This window comes from Physcomitrium patens, chromosome 10 (genome assembly GCF_059467195.1).
Source record: "Physcomitrium patens ecotype Gransden chromosome 10, ASM5946719v1, whole genome shotgun sequence".
In the NCBI taxonomy this organism is placed as follows: domain Eukaryota; kingdom Viridiplantae; phylum Streptophyta; class Bryopsida; order Funariales; family Funariaceae; genus Physcomitrium; species Physcomitrium patens.
In genome coordinates, this window is record NC_143419.1 from 2,501,684 (window position 1) to 2,520,737 (window position 19,054).

Consider the following 19,054-nt stretch of genomic DNA (forward strand, 5'->3'; position numbering starts at 1 on the left):
ATCTTAGCATAGAATCTTGCATCTCTTTATTTTTATAACACATGACAAACATGAACTTCATATTCTTTTATGTTCTTAAAATAGATCAAGATGTCATCTAGATAACAGAGAAGAAAATTGTCTAAAAATCTCAAAAAATATTATTCATAAGATGTTGAAAATCTGTTGGTATATTTGTAAATCCAAAAGACATGACATTGTATTCAAAATATCTGTACCTGATTCAAAATGCACTCTTCTATTTATGTCCTTCTTTGATACATATCAAATTATTTGCTCTTCATAGATCTATTTTTGTATAGATCTTAGCTTGATTCAATTCATCAAGAAGTCCAAATATTAAAGGTAGTAAGTACTTGTTCTTGATGGTGATCTTATTGACTCCTTGATAAATCAATACACATCCACAATGATGTATCTTTTTTCTTCACAAATAGAATTGGAGCTTGTGCTGGAGATTTGGAATGGCTTATGAAAATTTTGGCTAGATCCTCTTCAATATACTCCTTGAGCTTAGCCAACTCATTTTGTGATAAATTGAAGATTGGTCCAAATGGCAATTGTGGTCCTTCTTGAAGGTCAATTGAGAAGTCATAGGGACAATTTTCTAGAAGAGTATCTACATTTTTTTTTTCAAATACATCTTGAAATTCTTGATATTAGCTTCAAATACCATTTGAAGTCTTTACATCATTGATAAAAAGTGTGGCATAAATGACACAAGGTGATCCTTCTTTTGCAGCATGCAAAAAAGTACTTCTACCTATAAACACATATTTAATTATAATATACTTATGATTTTCTACTTGATTAACTACACTCTTAGTTATACTTTTAGAAAAGTCAAGAGTACGAGAAATCCAATCTAATTGAAGGTTGCATTTTTTTAACCTCGATAAGCCTAAAATAATTGAATTAAAAAGAGATCTAATGATACTAAATACCACAAAGCTATTATAATCATTGATTATTACTTTTATAAGAAAGATTTTATAACTAACATCTCTAGAAGACAATAAACAACCATCTATGAATTCTATATGAAGAGGTTTAGTTTTCCTTACTAAAGATATGCTAAGTCTTTTAGCAAATTCTTCATTTAAGAAACATGCTAAGGTACTTTAATCTAACAATACAGAGACTTTGTAATATTTAGGTCCTAAAATTAATATTTAATATAAAATAAGGAGAGGATTTTGAGGAGAGAATAGGACCTTTATTAAGTATTATACAAGATTCCAACTGCACGGTCCCTATTGTAAGTATACAAACTTATTTTCCGATATATTACTTCTTTGACATTTATACTTCTCATTTTATAATTGCAATGCTTCTTTAAAAAATATTGAGCAGTGTTTAGGTTTTTCACAATATAAACATAATTCATCTTGATGGTGACAAGTTTTTTCTTGCTTAATAAGAAGTTTGAAAGATACTACATCAATTTGCATATCCTCTATTTCCAAATGTATGTGTTGAAGAGGCATTGATATTGCCATTGAATTATAATAACGTTGAGGAGTATTTATTCAGCTCTCAGATCAAAATTTGAAAAGTCAATTGTCAAACTTTACAGCAAAGTCAATTGCTTGGCTCAATATTTGAAGATTTGGTAAGTTAAACATCAATTTTTTTACCTCATATTGTAATCCATAGAAAAATTAGATAATAAGTGTAATATTATTCTACTTGATATTAATTGTAAGTTGTCAAAATTGTGAAGCATAGAATGTTACAATTGCCTTGTTGTAAAATATGTATCTTATTAGTTGCAATACAAGTTACATCGTATTTTTTATACATGGATCAAAACTCTACCAAAAGGGCCTCCAAATTATCTAGTATTGGATCTTATTGTTCAAGAAAAGATGAAAATCATGATAATGCTAAATCTAAAAGAAGTGTATCAATGAATCTAACTTGTAATCTTAAAGTTATATAGCTTTGGAGTTGAAGTTCAATCACAAGTTGTATTTGATTGATAAATCCTCAAAACTTAGATCTTGTGCCATCAAACTTCTCAAGTAGGATAATTCTTGGTTCTTTAATAGTAGAAAGATATTCTACCATAAGAAAAGGGATATAATTTGGTGTGGATGTTGAAGTAGCTCAAATCATGATTGTATCTTTACTTCTTGCTATTTTTGTTGCTATAGGTAGCAATAAACTGAATTGATGCATCACAAGTATCAATTCCCTCAATTGGTCTTGTATTTGTACTTTTGCACTCTTTATTTCAAGAAGCTATGCCATAATGACACTTAAAAAAATATCTAATATCATTCAAGACAAGCAAAAGGAAGGACTTGAGAACAAAGAAGATATTAAGAATAATATTAATTTATAAGAGGATAATTTGTAACTTCTAATTTGCTTATGTTTTATCAAAATAAAGAGATAATCTACTCTTTATCAAGAAAAGACAAAGCTCTAATATTGTAAGTATACTCTTGTCAATCTATCAAGGACTTGAATTGAAAGAAGATGCATAAACCTAAGAAATCTATGTCAAAAGAAAAGTAAAAAAATAAAAATAAAGTAGTATGTATATTAAATGGAAACTGGAATGGCTATTACCAAAGACAAGGAAATTAGAGAGTCTTGAATCTAGACTAAAAGCAAGAAAAGAGTTGACAAGAGTAAAAAAAAAAAAAAAAAAAGGCTTTATTCTTGCCTCTATATATACTATCTAACTAAGAGCTATGTGACAATGTTCTATAGGACTTCTAATATGTGTTGACTTTGCAAGATATATGCCTTAGCTTACAAGGCAAGTTTTCTATGTTTGCCCCATATAATTAGCTTGTTCTTTAAGCTATCAACATGTATGGCACATGGCTAACTTATTAACAACATTTTTAATCTAAAAAGTCAATTATAGATACCTATAAAGTCAAAATAACATCTATAAAGCTTCTAAGAAGCTTTTATATAAGATATTATGGAATTAATCTACTTTTACTTACTTTTATCTACTTCTATCTAATCATATAGGTAATTATTGGTTTACATGTATATATCTATGATAGCTTGTCTTAAATATATTTAGAAAATTTAAGATCAATCAAATGGTTAAATTGAAGTATTCAAAAATTTAATTAGATTAAAGCCTTAGATATTTGAATTTTAAGGTCAAGAAGAGTTTTGTAATCCTAAAAAATTTGTTATTGTATAATGTGAAGTCTTACTTGAAAATACATTGAGTACTTGGCTATAAAAGATAAATTGGATATTGCAACAATAAGATCCTAACAACTCTAATAAAATATTAAATAAATTCTAATTAAATCTCAACAATCATAATAAAATCTTAATCAAATCAAAATAAAGTCTTAAAAAAATTATATGTATAGTCTAAAAGAACCTCCACAATATTTTTCCAACTTTTTGTACCACAAATTTTAGAAATAGTCTTCAACAATGTTTTCTATTATATCTTCCTATTTTTACATTGTAGAAATGATAAAAGACTAAAATCTATTTAATTCTATATTTTTGTTGAAGTTATGATCTAACTTGGCACCATAACTTGTACTCTCTTATATTGCAACTCAATGCACTACCAAATAATTTTAAAGAAATGCTTTCATACCTTCATTATCAAAGCTATTTTACAAAAGATTCTTTGTATCTTTTAATGCTACTTTTCCATCTTTCCAAAAAATAATTTTTTCTTATACTATGTTATTAAATTCATCACAATCCTTCATAGAATGAAAAATATTATGAAACCAAATATATCTTTGTACATATCTTTATTTAAAAGTAGCATTTAAATTATTTTTAGAAGTCTTATCTTTGATACTTGCAAGTTTGATTTAAAGATCTTACATTCTATGTATAGTCTCTTCAATTCTTTTATCTTCATTAAGAACTTTTTTCATCAAGAACTTCATCAAGGACTTTTTTAAGTTGCAACTCTTCTTACATGCTTAATATGTAACGAAAAACTTGAGAAGAGCAGATGAATCAAGTTTTAGAGCAGTACTTGAGGTGTACTATCAACTATCATCAAGATGATTGAACAACTCTTTTGCCATTGGTAGAGTTTGCATATAATAATTTGATACATTCTTCTATTCAAAAAATACCTATTTTCTAATTATATTTATCATCTATGATATATTAATTTTGACTTTTTAAAAATTAATAATCTTATGGAAAAAGATTTAGCAAATTCTTTGTCAAAGCTACATGCAATAATAAAGATATAATTAAAAGAAGCTCAAAAACAACAAAAAATCAATACGGATGCCTATTGCAAGGAACAACCACAATTCAATATGGATGATAAGATATAGTTACTTTGTTGTAATATCAAGACTGCTCATCTTTGTGATAAGTTGGACTATCATAGGTTGGGACCTTTTCCTATTTGTGAACAAATCTATCCTGTTGCTTATTGATTACATCTACTAAAGTCTATGAAGATCCATCATGTATGTTACGTATCTCTTTTTGAGCTGTATGAAACAATGAATATCTTGGAAAGAAGATAAATACCACATCTTCCTATATAAGTAAATAATAATCAAGAATTTGAGGTAGAAGAAGTCTTAGCTTCAAGGTGGCACTGAAATAGGTTGAAATATCTTGTTCATTGGTGTAGATATGGTATTAGTGAATACACATGGGAGCCAACAAAGAATCTTGCAAATACAGCAAAAAGAATTGAAGCTTTTCATCAATGACATCTATCAAAATCAAGTTGAAGTATAGCAAATCTTTGCTATAAAAGAAATAAGATCAAATAAAGATAACACTCTATCTTCTATCCTTCTTATAGCTTCTGTGTATTTAAGGAGATAAAGAACCGACAACCAATAGATTCAACTCAAGAGCTTTTATTTACAAACTTACCAAATGAAACATTATAATTGATACAACCTTCAAGACGATGAAATCAAGATGAAAGTCTTCAAGAACAACATGTCCTTCCTTAAATAAATGGCGAGATACAATGTATTTGGTATCATGATCTTAGAAGATACTCTTGATGTTTGGTAATTTTATTAGAAGTAGAAACAACTCCTGATGGTGTTTCAAATGTTTTATTTGAAGGAAGTTATAAAGGCCTCAACAATAATCAAATAATAGGATGATTTTCTTGCCCTAGTATGAGACACTATTGATGGTTGAGAGGGCCTATCAACTATCTTTGAAGAGAACAAAGATTGGAGTATATGGCAAATATAATTTGCAACATCTTAGATTTCTTCAATATATGAAGACTACTCTTTGTGGAACTCATCCTTAAAAGGGAGATAATGTCTTAGATATACATAGGTATTCTAGTAAATATCTATATGATTAGGTAAGACTAAATGAAAGTAAGTTGATTTCATAAGATCTTCTAGAGAAGCTTTCTAGAAGCTTTATAGATGTTACTTTGACTTTACATGTGTTTATAGTTAATTGATAGGTTAGAAACTTGATCAACAAGTTAACCACATGTTGCTAGCTTATAGAACAAGCTAACTATATAGCGCACATATAGAAAACTTGCCTTGCAAGTTAAGGTATGCCTCTTACAAAGTCAACATGTTTTAGAGGTCTTATAGGACATTGCCATGTAACTCCTAGTTAAGAGTATATATAGAGATAAGAGTGAATCCTTCTTCACTCTTATCAATGCCTTTCTAATTCTTATTCTATACTCTTCATTTTGAAGTTGCATCACTTCTTTGAATAATGTTAAGTAATATATTTAAATTTTCAATGATACATATATAATCTTTCTTGACAACAATGAATCTTATCTTATTGAATAAGAAGTTCAAAATATATCACATCAATTTACATATCCCCTACTCTCAAATGTATATATTAAAGAAGCGTTGGTATTGTCAATGAATTACAATAACATTGAGGTGCACTTGAGTATTTCTTAAATCAAAATTCAAAAAATCAATCATTATACTTGATACCAAAGTTAATTTCTTGATTCAATATTTGAGGATTAGATAAGTTGAGCATCAATTTTTTACGTCATATTGTAATTTGTAGAAAAAATGGCTATCAAATGCAACATCATTCTATTTGATATTAGTTCCAAGTTGTAAAAATCGTGAAGCATATAATATTATTGATCAATTACTTTGTCACAAAATATGGATTTTGTTAGTTGCAAGATGAATTATATCATGTTTTTTTATATATGGATCAATATTTTATCAAAAAAACCTTCTTATTATCTAATATCATATTTTTTTATTCAAAAATATATAAAAATCATGATAATGTTGAATCTAAAAGAAGTGTACTAATGAATCTAACTTATAATCTTGGAGTTTGATAGCTTTGGAATTGAAGTTCAATTACAAGTCTCACTTGATCAATAAATCCTCAAAATTTGGATCTTGTGCCATTAAATTTTTCAAGTAATCTAACCATTGATTTTCTAACATTGGAAGGATATTCCACCATAGGAAAAGGGACATGATTTGGTGAAGATGTTGAAAGGGCTTCAATCATCTCTATATCTTTGCTTTCTGCCATTCTTATTGCTTCTTGTGATGATAAATTGAATTGATATATTGCAAGTATTAACTCTCTCAATTGCTCTTCTCTTCTTTAAGTATTTTTTTAAGAGTAAAATACATCTTTCTCTTCTTTAAGTGATATTACAAATTGAAGATGTATTTTATTCTTAATAAAAAAAAAATCAAAGTTTTGATAATGTAAATGTACTCTTGTCAATTTATTAATAATAAGAACTCGATAAAAGCAAATAATTAAGTGAAACTTTTCTTAAAGAAGTATGACAAAATAAAAAAATAAAAAAAACATGTATATTAAAAAAAAAATGGAATAGCTATTGCTAGAAGACAAGAAAACTAAAGACTCTTGAATCTAGACTAAAAGCAAGAAAGGAATTAACAAGAGTGAAGAAAGCTCTACTCTTGCCTTATATATATTATCCATCTAAAAACTACATGGTGAAATTCTATATGACCTCCAACATGTGTTGATTTTGCAAGCCACATGTCTTAACTTACAAAGCAAGTTTTCTATATATATGCCACATAGTTAGCTTCTTTCACAAGCTATCCAAACATATAATACGTGGCTAACTTTTTGACCAAGTTTCTAACTTAAAAGTCAACTATAAACATGTATAAAGTCAAAAACATATTTATGAAGCTTCTAAAAAGGTTTCCTAGAAGATAGTATGAAATTAATCTACTTTTATTTACTTCTATTTAATCATATAAATAACTATCAGAGTAAGTATGTATGTCCATGATAGTCTGTTTATGACACATAACTCCTAATTAAGAATACAAATGGAGGCAAGGGTGAAGTCTACTTTATTCTTGTCAATGACTTTTTAGTCCTTAGTCTTATTTCAAGACTTTCTAGTCTTTTTGTCTTTGGCAATAGCTATTCTAGTTTAATACTATATCATCTTTGACTGATTTTATAGTCTTTTTGAGTGACATAAGAGTATATTGACATTTTAGTTCTTTGAAGTTCATGTTCTTCATACTTACACTAAAAAAATAAAAAAAAATACAAATTTTGATCAACAACAAATAATTCTTCTGTAGTTAGAGTAATTTCATCTTCAAGCTATAAAATCAATATTGATTGTTTGTTTAATTTTTTTAAAACAAATTAAATTAATTATGTTCTTAAATATTTTTATTTTTAATAATATAAATATAAATATTTTTTTAATTTCATATTATTTTTAAATTTGAGATCAAGAACGATCTTTCCTATTTTGAAAGTTACTTATATATTTAAAAAGATGAAATAAGAGCATATACTCTTTAAGTTTGTCATAGTTTTTAAGCTGTAGCATATTTTTGATACAATAAGATCTTTAAGCTAATATTCAAAGATTTTTGGCAGCTTCAAATATAGATTGCAGCTAAAGACTTTGTGTAGTCATGTGATATTTACTTAAGAATAAAAAATTTCCATCATTAATCTTATGGACTTTTTTAACTACTACCTATATCTAAATAATTAGGATCTTTTGATTTTATATATTTCCTTATGAATCTTTAAATTTCAAGTTCATATGATTCTTTATTTATAATAATAGATTATTTAATAAGATGGCTTATTTTATCCAATATACAAAAACTATCATAAGTAAGAAATTTCTAAATTTTTCTTTAATAATATATATTACTATCATAGATTGCTAAAGAATATAATATCAAATAAAGGAATTCAATTTGTATTAAAGTTTTAAAAAATCTTTTTTAAGATGCTGAAAGTAGATATATAATTATCTTTGATTTTTTATCTTCAAATGAATTGAAAAATTAAACTAATAAATCAAATTTAGAAGCAATATTTAAGATATATCATAAATTATTATTAAGATGATTAGTCAATTCCTTTGATTAGACAAAAAATTAATATAGATATTTATTACAAATAAAAAGCTTAATTACACATTTGTAATAAGATATGGTTACTTCATACTAATATTAAGACTATTTTTCTTATAAAAATTTGGATTATTGTCTACTTTAACCATTATAAAAAATGAGAACTAGAAGAATGTATTTAAGAAGAAATTCAATTGACTATTGGTAAAGACTAAAAAACTAAAAACTATTTAAATTAGAGTAGTAGTAAGAAAGAAATTGATAAGTATAAGAAAGGTCTCATTCTTATCTTTATATACACTTTTTAACTACGAACTATATGGTGATGTTTTATAAAACCTCCAACACATGCATAATTTGCAAGGCACCTATCTATTTTGTAAAACAAGCTTCCTATATGTGTGCTACATGTCCAACTTATTGGCTAAGTTTTTAACCTACTAATTATCTATAGACACGTATGAAAGCAAAGTTTTATCTATGAAGCATCTAAGAAGCTTATTTAGAAGATAATATCAAATTTATTTATATTTTAATTACTTCTATTTAATCAAATTATTTAGATAATTATTAAAATAAATATATAGAATTCTGATAATTATATCTTATTTGTGAACAGATAAATTTAATTATTTATTCATTATATCTATTAGAATATATAAAAAATATCTTGTATTCTACATGTCTCTTCTTAAGCCATACAAGATAATAGATATATTAAAAAGAAGATAAATGGCACTCCTCTCTATATGATTACATACTAATAATCAAGAGTTTGAAGTTGAAGAACTCTTAGACTCAATGTTGTATTGAAATAGGTTGAAATATATTATATATTGGTGCGGATATGATATTAATAAATATACATAGAAGCCACTTATGAAACTTGCATATGCAACAAAAAAGTTTGATATTTTTCATTAACAACATCTATCAAAATAAAAATAAAGAATCAAGAAATCACTTATTTTAAAAATAACAAGGTTTAGCAAAGACTACATTTTATTTCTTATCTTTATTTGTGGTTTTTATATATTTGTAGTGCTAAAGAAATAAAGAATCAATAACCAACATATTTAACCAAAGATGTTGCATTTTCTAAGTTATTAGACAAAGCAATGAAATTGTCACTACTTTCAAGACAATATAATAGAAATGAAGATCCTTAAGAACAAAATATTCTTCTTCATATAGATGGTAAAATGTAATATATTTGATATTAAAATCTTCAAAGAAACTCTCAATATTTGATAATATTATTGAAGGTAGAAAGCATCCATGATAGTATTTCAAATATTTTATTTTAAAGTAATTATAAAGGTGTCATAATGATCAAATAACAAGGTGTTCTATTTGCACAAGTATGTAATACTACCAATGGATGAGAAGACCTACTAATTATCTTTAAAATGAATAAAGATCAAAATATGTGATAAATATAATTTATCTCATTTTGGACTTCCTCAACATGTCATTACCACTCCTTGAAGAATTCCTTCATAAAATAGGGGATTAATATCATACACATACATATTTATGTAAATTAAAGAAATTAAATAGAAATAAATAAAGTAAGTAAATTTAATATTATCTTATAGAGAAGCTTTTTAGAAGCTTTTTAAAGATGGATTTGACTTTTTACATATTTTTAGTTAATTAATAAGTTATACACTTAGTCAACAAGTTAGCTATATTTTGTTTATGTTGGTGACTTGTAATACAAGTTAGTCATGAGGTGCTCATGAAAGAAACTTGTCTTGCAAGCTGGGCATACATTATAGATCCTATAGAATGATGCCACATAGATCCTAAATTGGATAGTATATATGGAGGCAAAAGTGAGACCTTCTTCAATCTTATGTCTTCCTATCTTATTCCTAGTCTTGTTTCAAGAGTCTCCACTTTTCTTATCTTTGAAAATAGTTATTGTAGTTTTAATATTAAACTATCTTTACGTGATTATCTACTCTCTTCATATGACACAACAATGAATTGAGATTCTTATAAGTTGTGATTCATGTCCTTCGTAAATATCAAAATATTCTTACAACTTCATATTAGAATAAAATCTTCAAGATATTTATTCTATAATTATATTAATAATATTAAAGAATCAACTAACTAAAAAAAATCAAAAATATTTTTTCTAAATTATTATTACTTTATTTATAAGAATTTATAAAAATTAGAAAAAATACAATAGATTGTTTAAGGTATAATAAATAAAAAAGCAAAAAAAAACAAAAAATTAAAATAAAGTTTAAAAACTTTGTTTTTACATTTGCGGTCTTAACTATGTTTTAATTCTATGTACTTGTTTATAAATTATAATAACACTTAATTTACATCTCTTTTTTGTTTACTCATGAATATATTTTTAAAAATAATTATATATTCTTTGTATATTTTTAATAATTTTAAATAATAATAATTTAAAAATATTAATTAATTATCAATTTTAATATATATTATAATTTATTTTTAATAATTTGACAAGTATCGTAATAGATTGTGACATATAATTGTTTAAAAATAAAATTTAGTCTTTATTAATTCAACAAATAAATACAAATAGAAAAAAAATCACTTAAAATTCACATTTGATGTCACCCTCTTTATTGTTCACAATTTAATTAAATCCAGACATTCAACCTTGAATGTTTTGCCGAAACAATCAAGCTAAGGTTAATCTAGATTTCAATGTGTATTTTTCTAAAACTTACTACTTAATTACAGTGCATTAAAAAAATAAATGCCCAATGTAAACATTTGTATTTGCAACTAAAACATCTCATATCAAATAAAGAATAACCAAATTAAATTAGTATTAATATAAAATTTATTATCAAATCTCAAAAGAAACCCACAACAAGAACTTGAATTCAAACAGTTTCTACAAACGTGAAAATCAATAAGCTACTTAAATTAAGCCTAATAACAACAAGAACAACAAATTTTGACATAGGCTGTGATACTTTCGAAACTTCCTAATCTTGTCATATATGGCACATTTAACAACTATACCATACTAATCTCCAACACTCTAGAATATCCATGAATTTTTTTAAAAAAAACTTTTGCATAATCACAGTTATATAAAACTACGAATCGCTTCAACAACAAAACTTCATCCACTTACCATATGTTTGACTGGCTTCTCAACACTCTTTCTAACTAATTTTACAAAAACTTCAACTTAGTTTTATTCAAACCAAATAAGCCATGAATAATCTTCTAAGCACTTAAAGGACCGATGTAATCTCTCATCAATCAACTTACAAAACATCAACATTGCCAGTAGGTTCTACCACAACAAAAGGTGGCTTGTCCTCTCGTCCAAGCTACACAACACGCGCACTATCCATCCCACCATAACCGAAGTGGTTTAAAGAAGAGAGCGTGACAGAGCTCCCTGTCCCAATATTCGTCAAATTCTACAAGAGCAGGTTTCTAATGGTACAACGAAGAACAAATTGTTAGTGGTGGGCCATTCTTCGTCCTTGACGGGAGCTCTGTCATCGCAGAGCTCTAAAGCTTGTTTCATTGTCAAATATAACCAGCGTCAAAGAATCCAAGATCACACACTCGTCGATGGTCCAGGTGATCACGGCACGCGTGGGCTTGTCCACCTCAAGCGATAGTGCTCGGCTTCCTTGTGTCCACATAGACCCATCGACTTTTGGCACGCAGGATCCAGCACACCCAACGTTAACTTTCCGAGGCTCACAACGGTGACCACCATCACACTTGTATTTTGTGGGCTCCGAGTGCGAAAGATCCTGAACTTCGCGGTTTGTGAGGCTGGCGGACCACCAGCGGAACAAACTCCACAGAAGGGCCATGTTGGTGACGATGCTGGGAAAGGAATGCCACATTCATCTGGTTTTGATGGAAGCGGAACCCGTTTCCGTGGCTGCCAGCAGCGTCCAAGACGACCAACCTGATGGGAATTTCATCCAGATTGTCTCGCTATCCTGGTGGAGCTCGCCTTCTCCAATCCGCTCGCGATACAACTGCCCCGAACATGATTTGCGCTGGACGAAGTCCTTATAAAGCCCTGGCCCGGGGCTGAATGACGGCATCGAGGCAGTCAAGCGAGTCCGCTTCATCTGTGCATTTGATACTTGTAAGACATCTCCCGTTGAGGAACGTGGGTGTAAACATGGCAGCAGCTACCGCAATGCACTCGACAGCCTTGGCTGGGCAGAGTCTGGTGAAGCCCGTGAACGAGCTGTCCCGCAAGGTTGGCAATGTCGAGGCCCGCGTCACAATGCGGCGAACCGTGAGCAAGTCCGCTGGCAGCGATAGCATCTGGTACTGGCTCTACCTCAGAAACTCGTAGTTGACAGTCTTGGGTGCTTGATGGTTGTGTTGGGATTGAGTTGGCTGTGATGTGGTGGATGGAATTGGGTTTGTTGGCAACTGGAGGCTCACGCCCGACGCGTCCAATTTGTGGTTAGAACCGAGTGCCGGGAATGGCACTCGTCTAGGGGTTGCGGTGGATTGAGTTATCCCCTCTCTGATGAGGCGCAGAACTGGGAGGTGGAGGCCGGCAGTGAAACTCTGACCAATGTTGGGGTTGCAAGGGAGCCCCATTCCGAGAGAGTGCATTGTGAATGTGGAATCCGGGATAGGGCGAACCGATGTCTAAGTGGAAATTGGTACTGGTGGTCAGGTACGGAGCTGACAGGCCAAAGTTCTTGGGCCCATTCTCCGGCGAGACCCCGTCATATCTGAATGGCGAGTTCGCCGGCGACTACGGATGGGACACCGCTGGACTGTCGTCAGACCCGGAGACGTTCGCCCGGAACAGGGAGCTGGAGGTCATCCACGCCCGTTGGGCGATGTTGGGGGCTTTGGGGTGCCTGACCCCTGAGCTGTTGGCGAAGAGCGGTGTGAAGTTCGGCGAGGCGGTGTGGTTCAAGGCCGGAGCTCAGATCTTCAGCGAGGGGGGGTTGGACTACCTGGGCAACCCCAGCCTGGTGCACGCTCAGAGCATTTTGGCGATCTGGGCATGCCAGGTGGTGCTGATGGGAGCCGTGGAGGGGTACCGTGTTGCGGGAGGACCGTTGGGCGAGGTGACGGACCCCATCTACCCTGGAGGCTCATTCGACCCCCTGGGTTTGGCTGACGACCCGGACACGTTCGCAGAGTTGAAGGTGAAGGAGATCAAAAACGGGCGATTGGCGATGTTTTCGATGTTCGGGTTCTTCGTGCAGGCGATCGTGACCGGAAAGGGCCCATTGGAGAACTTGAACGACCACTTGGCGGACCCGGTGGCCAACAACGCATGGGCGTACGCCACCAACTTCACCCCCGGGAACTAGATAGTGCATCCGTCGAAATCACTTGAGAGTAGGACATTGAGATGGTTACGATATTTTCTGTGTTTTGGGTCGCCCCCAATGTATTCTAAGTAATGCGAATTCGAAGAACCTTCCGTTTGTGAGACCTGGAGTGGTGTTTGGTAAGCCACGACGATCTGTGTCCGATGGTTTGCTGTGTTATTGAAGTTGTATGGCGCAATTCCCAAATTGCTTTGTCATGGATGTATCGTTAATATCTTCAGTAACTCTTACGTCTTTCACTTACTGTCAGCGCTAAATAGACTGTGTGAATGATCTTGCACCAATGTGTATTGCTGCAAGCTCAATGGGAGCAAATATGTATTACCCCTGTTTCTGCGACATATGGGGTGAAAGATATATCAATTGGCAAGTGAAGCTTAGTTATCTATAATCTGTGATTGTAGCCTACAGTAGCCTCTGTAATATGTGTTGTCAACTCAATTCAGTGTAAACAATTACGGTTCTATATCTCTACATTAATTCACCATTTTCTATCCAAATGCCTATGTCCACTTAGCTAATTGCTATGATATATGTTGCATATATAACCTATTGATATACCTTTCACCCCTAATGACAAAATTGAAAGAAGGCAATTGAATATGCCGAGGATGTATATACCGTAGTACAGGCTGAATAATATGCTTTAACTTTTGCGTCTGCAAAATGGATGTTGATCAACATTTTCATAGACAGGGAATATAACCAAATGGCACCAATAATTTTAATCCATGTACATGTAGAAGTTGTTATCAATAATTTGTGTAACAAATGATCACTTTTAGAGACATGTCATTTCTGAACCACAACTATTGCATTTTTAAAGAAAAATCCGAATTTTCAGAATTACATTAGAAAGCAATCAAACTCAATAAATCATGATTGTTACAACCTCAAATCTCTGTAACAACCCATATTAGAATAAAAATTGTTGTAGCTCAATATATACATATATATATATTGAGCTACATATTGAACTGTATTGAGCTATATATATATATATATATTGAAGATTAGCAAGATCTTACATAGTTGCCACCACATAGAGTTAAACCATAGTAAGTTGCTAATAATCAAAAGATAACAAAAGCTTAAAAGATGTTACTATGGTAGCGGCTAGGATTTTAGGTGGCATCTAGGATAAGAAGAATCTAAGGTTTAGTTGGATGTAAGAAAGAAGGATGAAAATGATTAAGTTCATTTATAATTGATGTAAACTCTAGCTATAAGTAAAGAGTGTTGGAAGTAAGAGTCATCTTACTCCACACTTCATTTTGTATGTAATCTTGCTAGTATTGAGTGTTGTAGCTTCTGACTTTTCTTTCTTCAATAGGTTATGGACTCACTCACATTCCTTTGTGAGTTTTTTTGAAGTTTTATGAAGTCTTTGTTGTTGTGTGGAATAGATCACATTATTATTGCTGATATTAGGATTTTAAAACTTCTAACTTTTAGATTCAGATCTAGATCTAGATCTTTGTTTGCTCTTACTTGTTAAATACATCTTGGATTCAGGGTTTGATTTGCACCTTATGGTGATGTTATAGAATACTACTGTTGTGTTTTCTTATTGATTAAGATTCTTAGTTGATTAACTTTGTAGTTTCATGTGTTAAAAGAACTTAAGGTGCTTAAAAGTCCTCTTATAGTATCTAGAGGTGATTTGTAAGCATAAAAGTAATAGAAGAGTGACAAATCTAGTTTGATATGTTTATATTCATCATTGAACTTGTAAGAGGTCTTAGAAGTGAAGTTGAAAGTATTTTGAAAGTGAAAACAATAGTTTATTCACAAAGAGGGCATTTTGAGATTTTAAAGCAGCAACTCTTTCTTGCTTATTTTGAGAGGTTTAGAACTATTTCTCTTGATCTTTTTTGATACATCTCTTCCTAAAACATGGCTTTAAGTGAAAGTGAAGGCCTGAGAGTAATTGAAAAGTTTAGAGGTGAAAATTTCTACCATTGGAAGATCAAATTAGAACTTTTGTTGGCTTCTTTGGACCTATGGAATATTGTAGATGAAAGTGAAGAGCCTCCAAGCATGCATGCTGATATAAAGGAAAAGAAGGACTACAAACGTTGTGAAAAGAAGGCCTTTGGATTGATTGCATGCAATGCAGATGAAGCCAACTTCTACCACATTATCTCTTGCAAAGGACCAGCGGAAGCATAGAAGACTCTTTGCAACATCTATGAGAGCAAGAACTTATCTAACATCATCTATATAGGGAAGAAGTTCTTTACATGTAAGATAGAAGGAGGTGAAGACACCATGACACACATCAACAAGATGACGACACTTGTAAATTAGCTTGTAATTGTTGACAAGCCCTTAGAAGAAGCAAATGTTGTCATGACTCTATTTATGAGCTTGCCAAAATCCTACAACTATCTCATTGTAGTTTTGGAATCCATCAAGTTGAAAGAACTTACAATGGACTACGTGATAGCAAGACTTAGCCATGAAGTAACCAAGAAGAAAGAAAAAGAGTCTCAAAGTAAAGATTAAGCACTCTACTCACAACAAGATAAGGACAACTATTCAAGCCAACGAGGTAATGTCAAAAATTGCTTCATTTGTGGCAAAATAAAATATTTTTCTTGAAATTACTACAAAGATAAAAAAAAAATGGAATAAGAGAATATAAATAATGTACAAGATACATTTGGAGGACAAGATTATGCATTCATGGCAACAAACAGGACCTTTATGGCTGCCATGTCAAGATGGATTGTAGATTTAGGCTGTTTCAAGCATATGACACCTTATAAGTATTCATTTGATACTTATGAAGCTATTTCAAAATCAAATGTGATTTTGGCAGATAGTAGCACATGTAAAGCCATTGGAATTGATTCTATTATGGTAGAGGATGTTGTGAATAGACAAACCAATAGAATCAGATTAAAAAATGTGCTCCATGTACCTAAGATGAAGTAAAACTTACTTTCAGTGAGTAAACTTGTAATATAAGGTTTTATGGTTCAATTCAACAAGAATGGATATTTTGTAAAAACATTGTATGGAAACATAGTTGCCAAAGGCTCTAGAGAGGGAAATTTGTACTATCTCAAGTGTAAGAAGGTTAATAGAGTAGAAGTAGCTGCATTTGCTGAGTTTACATCAAAGCAAGATTAATTGAATATATGGCATGGTTGTCTTGACGATTTGAACGTGAAGAGCATGAAAAAGCTTAAGTCTATGGTAAGTGATTTAAATCTTGGAAAAACAAGCCAAAATGTAATACAACTTACATGTGAAGGATGCATACAAGGCAAACACAAAAAATGCCTCATTTCTAAGTGGTGTAGCAATATGTCCTACAAAGTTATTAAAAATTATCTATTCTGATGTATATGGACCTATAAAGAATATAAGTATTGGAAGGGTAAGGTATTTACTCATTTCTATTCATGATTTCTAAAAAAAAAATTGGATTTATATTCTTAAAGCAAAGAGTGATTGGTTTTGGAAGTTTAAGGAGTTTAAAGTATTTGTTGAAAAACAAAGTAAGTGCAAGATCAAAGTGCTACATACAAACAATGGAGGTGAGTACATATCTAAGCAATTTGATGTTTATTTGAAGAATGAAGGAATTGCTAGACAAACAACAACTCCATATATTCCACAAAAAAATGGTATTGCTGAAAGCACAAACTGAACAATTGTGGAGATGGCAAGAAACATGCTTCATGTTCAAAATTTTGAAGTATGAATTTAGGATGAAAGTTGTGGTGAATGTAGTATATACAAGGAATAGGTATTCAACAAGTGTTCTTACATCAATGACAGAATAAGAAGCTTGGAGTAGAAGACAACCTTGCATTTTACATATGAGGACCTTTGGATGCATTACATATGCAAAGACACCAGATTGTATGAGGTCCAAATTTGATGCAAAAGATACAAAGTGTGTTTTCTTAGGATATTGTGAAGGTACGAAGGCATATAGGCTAATGTATTTGGACACCAAAAAGATCATCAAAAGTCGTCATGTTGAGTTTTTAGAATATAAAAGTACTTGTAAGTACTTGGAAATGTGTCCAAGTGGGAGTAATGATGTATTTGTGGACACATCTCTAATTTCAGCAACAAAAGAAGAAGTTGAAGAAAATAAAGATGATAAAGGTGTGAATGAAGATGAAGAGGCAAAGAAGATGAAAAAGAAGGCCTTACAAATTCTAAGGACCAACAATGAAGATGTTGAAGATTATGATGATGATGATGATAATGAAGAGTATTAATTTTTAAGTGAAAAAAGACAAGCTTTAAGAGAGAAAAAGCTTAGAAGAGAACTTAGAGTACAACAAGCTGAATTTTCTTCAAATCAAAAAAAAAAAAAAAAAAACCTTGTGGCAAATGATAGAAGAACCATATTTTTTCTCAAATAAGTGAAAAATATGCAAATGTTGCTTTCTTTGCTGATCCGTTGTCTTTGTGTGATGCTATAAAGTTCCAAGATGAAATTAAGTGAGAGAAGGCTATGGAAGAAAAATACTAATCTCTTAAGAACAATGATATATGGGAATTGGTACTTTTTCTACCTAATTAATCTAGTGTTGGTTCTAAGTGGGTATTTAGGACTAAAAGAGATGTAATGGATATGGTGGTGAGGCACAAGGCAAGATTAGTTGCCAAAAGATATTCATAAGTTACTAGAATTGACTTCAATGAGACTTATGCACTTGTTGCCAAATTCACCACCATTAAGACCATTGTGGCAATTGGAGCAGCAATAGATCTTGAAATGCATCAAATGGATGTGAAGACAATCTTTTTGAATGGAGAATTATAGGAAGACATCTACATAGATCAACCTCAAGGATTTGCACAATAAGGCAAAGAACACCTTGTATGCAAGTTGAAGAAATCCTTATATGAATTGAAACAATTACCAAGAGCATTGTACCAACGTATGAATATATTTTTTTGTCAATAAGTGATTTGTAAGTAATGAAACTGATCATTCATTATATGTGATGTAATCTAAAGAGTTCTTATTGATTGTAATCCTCTATATTGATGATTTGACCATCTTGGCTAATAATATGGAAAAGATGGATTGAATGAAGGCCATATTAGAAAAAGAGTATGATATGAGTGATTTGGGAGAGCTCCACTATTACTTAGGAATGGAATTTATAAGAAATTGTGACAACAAGACCATTACAATGAATCAAACCAAGTATATTAAAGAAGTGTTGAAAGAATTTAATATAGAGGAGTGCAAGCCCATTGAAACTACTTTAGAGGCCAAGTTGAAGTTGATGAAGCTTATGGATGAAGAGTATGCAAAAGTTGAAGGTGAGATGCAAAGTATTCTATACAAGACAGCAATAGGCTCACTTATGTATGTAA

At 31.0% G+C, this 19,054-nt stretch overlaps 1 protein-coding gene across 1 annotated transcript; it reads left to right on the forward strand.

Moving 5' to 3' along the window:
* Positions 1–12,437: 12,437 nt before the first annotated feature.
* LOC149988199 (chlorophyll a-b binding protein, chloroplastic) lies at positions 12,438–13,799 on the forward strand. Its single transcript, XM_090253415.1, has 2 exons — positions 12,438–12,662; positions 13,024–13,799. Exons 1-2 carry the CDS (start codon positions 12,511–12,513, stop codon positions 13,673–13,675), a joined length of 804 nt encoding a protein of 267 aa, XP_090109541.1. The 5' UTR covers positions 12,438–12,510; the 3' UTR covers positions 13,676–13,799.
* The last annotated feature ends 5,255 nt before the right edge of the window (positions 13,800–19,054 follow it).

What these genes read in the sequence shown, in the direction of transcription:
- LOC149988199 (XM_090253415.1), top strand. Translation starts at nt 12,511, where the DNA reads ATGGCAGCAGCTACCGCAATGCACTCGACAGCCTTGGCTGGGCAGAGT. An exon ending in GCTGGCAGCGATAGCATCTG is followed by an intron (nt 12,663 to 13,023) that starts GTACTGGCTCTA and finishes ACTGGTGGTCAG; the next exon opens with GTACGGAGCTGACAGGCCAA.